At 33.3% G+C, this 9983-nt stretch overlaps 1 protein-coding gene across 4 annotated transcripts in view; it reads left to right on the forward strand.

Moving 5' to 3' along the window:
* The window catches only part of LOC117173263 (4-coumarate--CoA ligase 1-like), a 36076-nt gene extending 29456 nt beyond the window's left edge, over positions 1-6620 (forward strand). For 3 of the 4 annotated variants that reach the window (XM_033361732.1, XM_033361734.1, XM_033361733.1), the window contains exons 2-6: positions 3045-3193; positions 4669-5480; positions 5558-5730; positions 5936-6343; positions 6479-6620. In XM_033361732.1, the coding sequence (XP_033217623.1) occupies positions 3077-3193; positions 4669-5480; positions 5558-5730; positions 5936-6343; positions 6479-6600 (1632 nt within the window). In that variant the 5' untranslated portion in view covers positions 3045-3076 and the 3' untranslated portion in view covers positions 6601-6620. Of the gene's footprint in view, positions 1-2242; positions 2305-3044; positions 3194-4668; positions 5481-5557; positions 5731-5935; positions 6344-6478 lie in introns of those variants that run through there. The other variant, XM_033361735.1, reaches the window with a different exon arrangement.
* The last annotated feature ends 3363 nt before the right edge of the window (positions 6621-9983 follow it).

The raw sequence follows: 9983 nt of genomic DNA on the forward strand, positions 1-9983 counted from the left end.
TTGAACCTGTGTGGCAAGAAATGTATGAACAACGAGGCTCAAAGAAAGGCGTAGCCGGATGTCGGGAGAACCTGTTCATCGATAGATGTGTCTGCAAAGATGAAGCATTCTACCAGCGTGACCTATCGATGGCCTGGATTAATTATCGGAAGGCTTTCGATTCGACATCCCATAGACTTATCATCTGTCTTTTGGAAATCTTAAAGGTTCATCCGCAAATAGTTGGGTGCATAGAGAGATTGACGTTGCTTTGGAAAACCAGATTTACTATCTCATCTGGCAAAAATCGTGTGACAGCTAACAAGGTCACGTTTCAGAGAGGTGTCTTGCAGGGCGACACCATGAACCCACTCCTCTTTTGCCTTACATTATTGCCACTATCTCTAGCACTGCGCCATTCCAACGGGTACTTGTGCGGCAAACCTGCAGATCGAAAGTACAAGGTCACTCATGTATTTTACATGGACGATCTTAAGATCTATGCTAAAAACAGAGAGCAACTGCATCTAGCTCTGGGGATTGTCGAACGATATACTAAGGAAATTGGAATGGAATTTGGGTTAGACAAATGCGTCAAGGTTTATTTGAAGCGAGGAAAACTTAATGGCATCCCTGAAGATCCTGGGCTCGTTGATAGAAGCGCCATATGACACCTTTGCGCTGGAGAGACTTATACATACCTGGGCGTGCCACAGAGCCGCATTCAGAATGTGACATCTATAAAGGATACTTTATAGTAGTAGTACTCCGGTACTACTCTATTCATTTGGAGTAGTTCCATGGACGAAGCACGAGCTCAGATCTCTTGATATCGGGACAAGAAAGGTTATGCACGTGAACAAAAGCATGCATCTTAAGTCTTTCGATCCGCGACTGTACATCTCACGCCGTCAAGGGGGTCGCGGAATATTGAGTCTTGAATGTCTTCACAACAGGATTATTCTGGGTACAGCACATAGAGTTGCAAATGGAAGAGACCCTCTTCTTAAAATGGTCAGGAATCACGAAGAAGTGGGCAAAGGAGCATTTTTGTACAAAGCAGCGGAGGAGGCTGCTGAAACACTCGGAATTGACTTCAGTATTAGGGGTGAGCAAAATGCATCAAATCTTATCTATCTCGAGTACTCACTCCTGAAAACCCGGATTAAGAAAGCACAAGGGAAAAACTATCGTGAATAGCTCCTCGATAAGAGAATGCACGGTATCTTCCACATAAATGTGAAGGATCAGTCAATGTCTTGTGAACTAACGTTTGCTTTCCTTAAATCGCCCGGATTGAAGTCTGATACAGAGGGTTTCATTTTTGCATGCCAAGACGGTGTCATTTCCACCTCAACATACCGTCGCCACATTTTGAGCCAAGACATTCCCGATGATAGCTGCAGGGCGTGCCATGCGCACCCCGAGCATTTAGCTCACATACTATCTAGTTGTCCAACTCACGCGGGAACGACCTACATTCAAAGGCACAATGCGGCACTAAGAGTGCTTTATTACCATCTATGTCACACTTACGGCATTCACCTTAATATCGCTCCTCTAAATGCTCCTAGGGAAATCGAGTCAATTGTCGAGAATGGGAAGTGCCGCATATAATAGAACTTTATATTCTCGACAATTGTTTCTGTTGCTCACTCGAGGCCTGACATGGTTCTTCTTGACTTCGATAAGCGAACCATATTTGTTATCGAATTTTCGGCACCAGCTGACAAAAACATCATAGCCAAGGAGAATGAAAAGAAAGAGAGGTTTCGAGACCTTATCAGGGAGTTGCAACGATTGTCCCCGAAATATTCTGTTAAACTGATTCTGTCAACAATATTCTAGAAAACTTGCGGGAAAAATGCAGAAGGCGGTAATCCTTGGGTCACTCCGTGTTCTTAGGGTGCACGAGGCTTTTGCTGGATCGTCGTATTGATTCCTTTACAGACTGCAACCACCTATCTCACAGTTGTGAGAGGTGGTTGTGGCTGAAATTTTACCGCGATTTCGCTGGTATATTCTTGTGATAAAAATTATAATAGAATAATAACTTGTAGTTGAAATCTTCAACTTTTTTCAATTTGCTTGAAAACTAATATAATTTTTTTAAATTTAATCTATAATATTTAACAGTATAATAGCAGGGTGTCATATATAAATAAATAAATATGTATACATATAGCAGTATGATTCTTCTTATTGATAATGTGAAAAAATGTCATGATAGTCTCGACTCGATTAGACTCGTATCTACGAGTCAAACGTGCTCGTAACACAAAGCATACGCAGTCGAACTGGGTGACATAAACGGCTACCAAGCAGGTAACGTTAACGTCCACTAAGCTACTTTTTAATATAGAATAAAAGGAACAAATAATAATTTAAATGGAAAAAAATAATTAAGTTTTAACAAGCTAAAGTTGTCTCTTGTTCAGTTAATAGTTTTTTAATGCCTTTTTAATTTTTTGTTGAAAGTAAGCATAATTCTAACGAGTTAAACCTTATACGATTTGGAGAGAGATTTCTGTGAGAGTATTCAGTCAGTGCAATCTTTCCAGATAACATGTCTGGAGTTAATTGATATCTTGCCAAATTAGGTATCAGTAATCATCAAGCTATATTATAAGATTACTTTGTATTAAAAACGCACTCAACAGAGCCAATAGTGGATAGTAATCAGCAGTTAGTGATTTTATTATTATTGACTGCAACTGCGTGTTCACACCGCATATTTTTCTCTGATACTTTATTTCATATAATTTGTTAGATACGAAGGTTTAGTTATTGATTACGTTTATTGCAATCTCTTTTGAAAAAAAGTTTCTGCACGAATAAAGATTTACGTATAGTAATTAAAAGATTCTAAACCCTGTCAGTTAAATTGCAAACTTGCACATTATTAGTTAACAATTTTCAGTGATATTTTAATTTGTTTATGAAGTTAATTAAAAAAATTTTCTTTTTTACCAAAAAGTATTGCAGGGTATTAAAATATGTATATGTAGTTGATTCTGAAAAAGTGCTGGGTGAAATATAAATAAAATTGCGTTTTCATGTTTCAGAATCGAGATTCATTGCTATCATACAGTGAGAAATGAAGAGTTCATCAAATATTATTGCTGGACCACATTTTGATCCGAAGTTGACGGATTTGACGTTTGGACATTATATTTACAATCAAGTACTGAAACATGGATCACAAACAGCTTTGGTAAGACTAAAATCTATTCAATACGATTTTATTATAAGTTTTAATTGTTTACGTTCCGTATTTTTGAATAGAACAAATTATGGCTTTCAAAAAACATAAATGGAAACAAAAATAATTTCTATAATATATCCTATAAATGAAATATACGATTTCAAACAAATTTTCTGGAAATTTTTTAGGACAAATGTCCTAAATTTTAAATATATCCAAATAATGTGTTCGTATTGTGATTTTGTTAATGTCATAATGCCAGTATGTACTTTTTACTGATCCCTCTTTGTCATTTTTACTAATTTCGAAAAACGATTACCATCACTGACGCTTCAAATGTCTAATTAATATTTTAAACTAGGATAACAATGATGAAACCCCCATGTGTTTGATTTATGCTACTCCTTACTCTCTTTTTCACTATTTGTCATCTCTGGGAAAAACAAACACACATTAAGAAAAAATAGAAAAGATGTAAAAATTCAAAATTACTTTTTTGGACAAATTTGAAAGTCTTACCTCTTAAATTTTTATCTTTTTAAGGAAAAAAGTAAACCAGTATTTTTTACATTCTCATCAAAATAGGAAGGTATTAGTTTTATGTGAAAACTCATTATCGCAGATTTCTTTGAATCTCCGAGACCCTCTGAGTCAGCAAAAAAACAGGTTTTACGATTGTATCTTGTTTTCTGTCATCGTGTTCGTCGTCATTATCAAAAAATTTATTTTGCGCTCAAACTATGCAAGCTACTTAAAGAATGAAAACAAAATAATTGTTCATCCAAAACATATCTAAACATTTTTATTAATCATTTCTTGATAGAATGCGTAGTTATTGCTTAATTCGTAAAAAATAAAAAAATAAATAAAATAGTTCAATTTTTGGAAAAACTATGCCAGATTTTAAGCCAGAAGCCCATGTAAAAATTTAAAACCCATTATTTGAAAAATTTAAACCAAAATGTATCGGCGAGTTTACAAATGTAAGAATTTTGAAGTTATATTGTCGACTAGAGTAGTAATGTACTTTTTTATCGATGGAATCACAGTTTTCGATCTACTAGTACAAGTAAGAAAACAAGATTGTTTTTATTATTATATATACCATTTAGCAATTTCACTTTCGGGGTAAGCGTGACACTCGGTGAGAGAGGGAGTAATGTGGGGAAGGGGTGTAGATTTTTAAATTGATCTAGAATCTATAATTTCCGTGTTATTCTAAGCCGTGACGAAGTCCCTCTCGAGCTCCGTCGGGATTCGAATCGAGTTAGGTATACAGATTGACGGTTTATTTCTCTTGCCCGGTCAGTACGGAACACAAACATGAAAAATGCGTAAACAAAACTTGTGTTACATTCAGAATAACTATGTGTTTTTCTTCGCCCAGAGATCTTAAATGTAAATTACTGTAAATAATGTATTACACAAAACATTCAACGTTGCAATTATGTCTTAATGAAAATGACTTTATTGATCTGTTACAGATAAACGTAGACACTGGAGAAGAATTAAAATACTCAAAAATAGCCCATGATTGTCGTAAATTAGCAGTTTACTTGAAAAAGTTAGGCCTCACAGTAAATGATCGAATTGGTATTTGCAGTGAAAATAATTTACATTATGGCACAGCAGTACTTTCAAGTCTTCTTCTTGGAGTTACAATATGCCCTGTAAACCCTTTATATACTGTAGGAGAAAATCTCCACATTTTATCTATTTCAAAGCCAAAATACATTTTTGTATCAGCATTAGTTGCTCCCAAATTTTTGAAATTTGTCAATGAATTGTCATGGGGACCGAAATTGATTTTGCTTAATAAGAGTGCATCGCAGTTAGCAATTCCTAATATTTATGATATCATAAATAACGTTTCAGATATTGAGTCCCAAAATATACAATTTCCCAAAGTAGATTTAGAAGATCATGTAGCTGCTATTTTTTGCTCGAGTGGCACTACAGGAATGCCGAAAGGTGTCATGCTGACTGATAAAAATCTTTTACTTTTCGTCAAAAGATCAGCTAACTTTTTTGATTCTATAAAATTCCCAAATGAAACCTTAACAATCACAGCGTTAATGCCATTTTTTCATGGTTATGGTTTTGCTATTTTATGTTTTGCGACTCTTCAACTAGGCGTCAGAACGGTTATCTTCAGTCGATTTGAGGAAAAGAATTTTTTCTCAGCGATCGAGAAATATAAGATTAATATCTTGACATTGGTACCTTCATTAATAGTAGTCTTAATCAGAAGTCCGATCTTCGATCAATATGATCTATCCAGCGTTAGAAAAATATTGTTAGTACCATTTTATATTGCATTTGCAAGCTCTCATTTTTCATTGTAGTTAAATCTTTCAACTTCAATACTTATAGAACTGGAGGAGCAAAACTGTCATTGGAAACAGAAAAATCTGCTATGAAAAGATTCAATCTTGACCACATTCAATGTGCTTATGGATCAACAGAGACTACAATAGTTATAACTTATAATCATCCAGAATCACACAGATTGGGAAGTGTTGGAAAATTAGAACCCGGTACTTTTGGTAAGACAATACTTTGTATTTGGTCAATTTGTTCGTTAAATTTCTTCCCTTGGCGTTATAAGTTGTGTAAGTTTTAGAGAAATCGGTGAAACGAATGTTTGATGCCTTTAAAAATTTCTTCCAATGTTGATAAGAATTATGATACGAAAATAGATCATTTGTATTTTTCTCAAATCAAAAATCATTTCCGATGAATTAATTGCAGCTAAGGTGATTCCAATTGGCGATTCAAATTGTAAGGATGCTTTGGGACCGAATTGCGAAGGGGAGCTATGCTTCAAGGGTTCTATTATTATGAAGGGGTACTTTGGCGACCCAGATTCTACAAAAAATGCCATAGATGACGATGGTTGGTATCATTCTGGAGACGTGGGCTATTATGATGAAGACGGTTTTTTATATATTGTTGATAGAATTAAAGAGCTTATTAAGTACAAAGGTTACCAAGTAGCACCAGTTGAATTGGAAGCTATTTTGTTGACACATCCGTTAATAAAAGATGCAGCAGTTGTTGGATTACCAGATGAAGATGCAGGCGAATTGCCATTCGCTTTTGTGGTAAAAGAGCCTGCTTCAAATTTGACGGCAGAAGAAGTCGTTAATTACGTAAATGGTAAGGATATGATCTAAACAAAAAATCATTCAGAAAAATTTCACTTTTGTAACTTTTTGATCTGTACATTACGAAATTTTTACCCATGTTATATATCATAATTATTTTTCACATAATAGACGACATTTTTTTCAGCTAAAGTGTCACCTCAAAAGCGAATTAGAGGAGGAGTCAAGTTTATAAATGAAATTCCTAAGAATTCAACTGGTAAAGTTTTGCGCAGAGAACTTCGAAATACACTAAAGTCTAATTTGTAATAAAAAATTGGTAAAAAATATGTTTAAATGAGCATCCATTTATTGTTTTATTGTAATAAAAGTTACAAATTTGAAATGGAGGGTTAAATCTGGTTGAATAAAAATGGATAATAGTATTCAACAATTTTTAAGAAGAAAAAAATGTTTTCGTTTCTTACGCCTGGGAAAATTTTAATTTATAAATAAATATTAGCAGAACCTAATAATTTCTATATCTTTCGACATCATTAGCCTGGATGATGTCGAAATTATTACTTTCTGTCTACATTTATTCATAAAGTAATCAAAAAGATTATTCTACTAGTACACTCAAAAAGAGGTTTACTTGTATCGAGTGAATTTCACTTGACTGAAGTAAGTGAAAGTCTTGTTTATTTTCAAACAAATATTTATTTGAAGCAAATGAATATAAGCACTTTGATGGAAAAATTATTTATGTCAGTCAAAAAAATCTTAATAGGATTAAGTTAATACATATTGTTTGATTTAAAAGTGCGATCTATTGGGATTTGAAATCATGACTTCAGAAGGGGGATTTAAACAAAGATGGCCGGCGATAACGGGATCACCTTGCAACTGATACATTGTGTTAGTGAATTTTAATCGTTTTTGGTGCTTACCCGGTAAGTAGAGAAGAACTCAGAATTATTCAGAATCTGAATTCCCATTAATATGTGAATTTTCCTCCGTCGAAAGTTAGAAAGTAGAAAAAGTCGAAAGTAGAAAAAAAGCAAAATCTATTATTTTTAATCCACTTAGAAAAATGTAATGGAAGCGTATTGAGAGGAATTAAAAAACGAAGGAATGCAAAAGGAAGAATAGACAGACAGAGAATAATGTCACTTTGAATACGAAAAACGTAGTCCTTTCAATCGATCAGTTATAAATATAAAATAATCATGTTAATAGAAATAATTTGTAGTATTGGCAAAGAATATTTTTATGATTCTGTTTAAAGATAAATTAATTTTGTTTACCATATATTTTTACTATTCTATTCGTAATCAGCGGGACAAAATACATTGGTGTAGTGAGTTTTAAATCAATCGAAGGTAATCCCTTTTCTGAACTTTGTCCTCTAAAGTCTCTAAACGGACGGTGGAAGGGTATTCCCATTAAGAGCCTTATAGAATTTCTATATAGTGTCCTGCCCAAACAGAGTTTAAGGCCCTTTCAGGCCCTTTATATTTTTCCTGATCAGTCTTATCGGAAATAGGGGAAACTTTCGGGGCCCTTTCATCGCGATCGCAATTTCTACATGGGTTATCGTTAATAACCTTAGTAGGAAAATAACGAATAAATAACAAAACATGCAGTTAAAATAACGATGATGTCTCCATAAGTGATTGAGAACTATTTTCTGAAAGTATCCTATCACAATTCATAGATTGTAAACACATAACCCAGGAATTGGTGTAAACTGTTGGGTTATCACAAATCAAATATGTTCACTTTCCTTACAATTATTCCTGAATAATATGGCTTTTATATATTTTCCATGGCTATGGTCACCTTCAAGGCCAAGGTATGGAAATACGATATATCATTCTTATAAAAATGTAGAAAGAGGCGTTCTATGGTGTATAACGTGTTGTTTAGAGAAACTATATTGTAAGTAAAGTATTGGAAGTAGCTGCGTAGAAGTACACGATATTTTAATGGATAGTTTTGTGTTGTGAATGCTTGTGTAAATATTTGTGAGTAAACACTCATGAAAAGGTCCTAGGGCCAGTTAGCCCTCTGAGTAATTCTCAATTAGAAAAATAAAAGCATCGATATACGAAGTTGGAATTTTAATCTAATGATTTTATTTTGTAAACCTAAGATAAATCTGATAAACATAAGGTGAATCCTATGTCAAAGTTAGAAACACTTGATACGGAAACCGTGTTGTGGAGGGGGCAGTGAGCCTTACCTGAAAAATACGTTAAGCAGTTTAATAGCCCCCTAGTAATCATTAAGATTAAGTTGATTTATAAAAGTATAAATTGAGTTTTTTACGGCATGAGATATAATCATCCAATCATCTCACCCAAAAAATGTTTACCTAAGACTTAACGACACTAAAGTGGAAAGACAAATTGTTTAAAAGTCCGCTTCGATAAAGGCTAATTACTACTCGTATATAAACCGAAATATTTTGATAAATGTTCATAATTATAGTTAAACTTGTTAAGAAATTCTCTATAAATCGTCATTTCGTAGAAGATGAAGATCTCTATTCTTTCACAGTTCTGCGTCTTAGTGGCCTTATTGGATTCTATTGGTAAGTATACAATAATATATTAATGCATGTATAATCAGTGCCGGACTGGATTCCAAATACGGAAAAAAGTGGATCGTTAGAACTCTCTAAATCAGTAGTTCTAACTATTTTAAATTGGAGCACAGCTCTTTGTCGTGAACTTTCTTAAATTTTTCATTTTTCGTTTCGGTAAGGTAAACTGACTTTTTAAAAGAGTAGGATGAAAAATTTCAAAAATTAGGGTGCATTGTACCACTTAGTAACCATCGAACTCCGCAAGGGGAAGAGTTACTAATTCGTGTTGTTAGCCTCACTTCTGTGAAGAATAACTTTACGACTTCGTATTTTAACGCATATATGCATATAAGCATATGCATAGCACTCATTTTACATTCGATTTATAAATAAATTAACTCGAAACTTTCAACAACAAAAATGATGAAAAGTTTCGATCAATTTGAAAAGAATTTTTTTTATGTATGATTACTTCACTTAATTTGCTATTTTTATTACACTATTGAACATACAGAGACTTACACTTATGATCGCACGCCCGAACGATTCGAAAAATCTCCCCCGCTAAGGAATCGAACTCTACCTAACTACCTAAAACCGAAACCCCTTAGATTTTTCTGACAAACACTCGGTTAAACGTTTTCTCTGAGAAAAACGTGTCCAGTTCAGAAATATATGCGTCGTGCTGAGTTTTATCACTAATTTTTTTATACATATTATATAGCAATAGGTAGGTTAAGAAATGTATATAAATTTTTTTCTAATTAATGTCTTACAGAAGATATCTAATATAATTTATATGCATTATTATAGGATTATTTAAATTAAAATTTTTTTAAAGTACATATTTCACTTTATTATATATCACAATCATTTTACTTTATTTAAAATGCAACATTCATTTGTATAACCAATATATATAAATAAAAAACACTTTAAACAGCGTAAGAAATAATCGAATACAAAATCGAAATTACTATTTTAAGACAAGACATACGTTGAATAGTGATTCAAATTAAAATTTTTTGCAAAAATAAAATTTTTTTCCCTAGATATTATGATTCTGAACTAGAATAAAAACTGTTGGATACAAAAGAAATTACTGGGTACGGTGAAGTTAAAA

This window comes from Belonocnema kinseyi, chromosome 5, assembly GCF_010883055.1.
Source record: "Belonocnema kinseyi isolate 2016_QV_RU_SX_M_011 chromosome 5, B_treatae_v1, whole genome shotgun sequence".
Lineage (NCBI taxonomy): Eukaryota > Metazoa > Arthropoda > Insecta > Hymenoptera > Cynipidae > Belonocnema > Belonocnema kinseyi.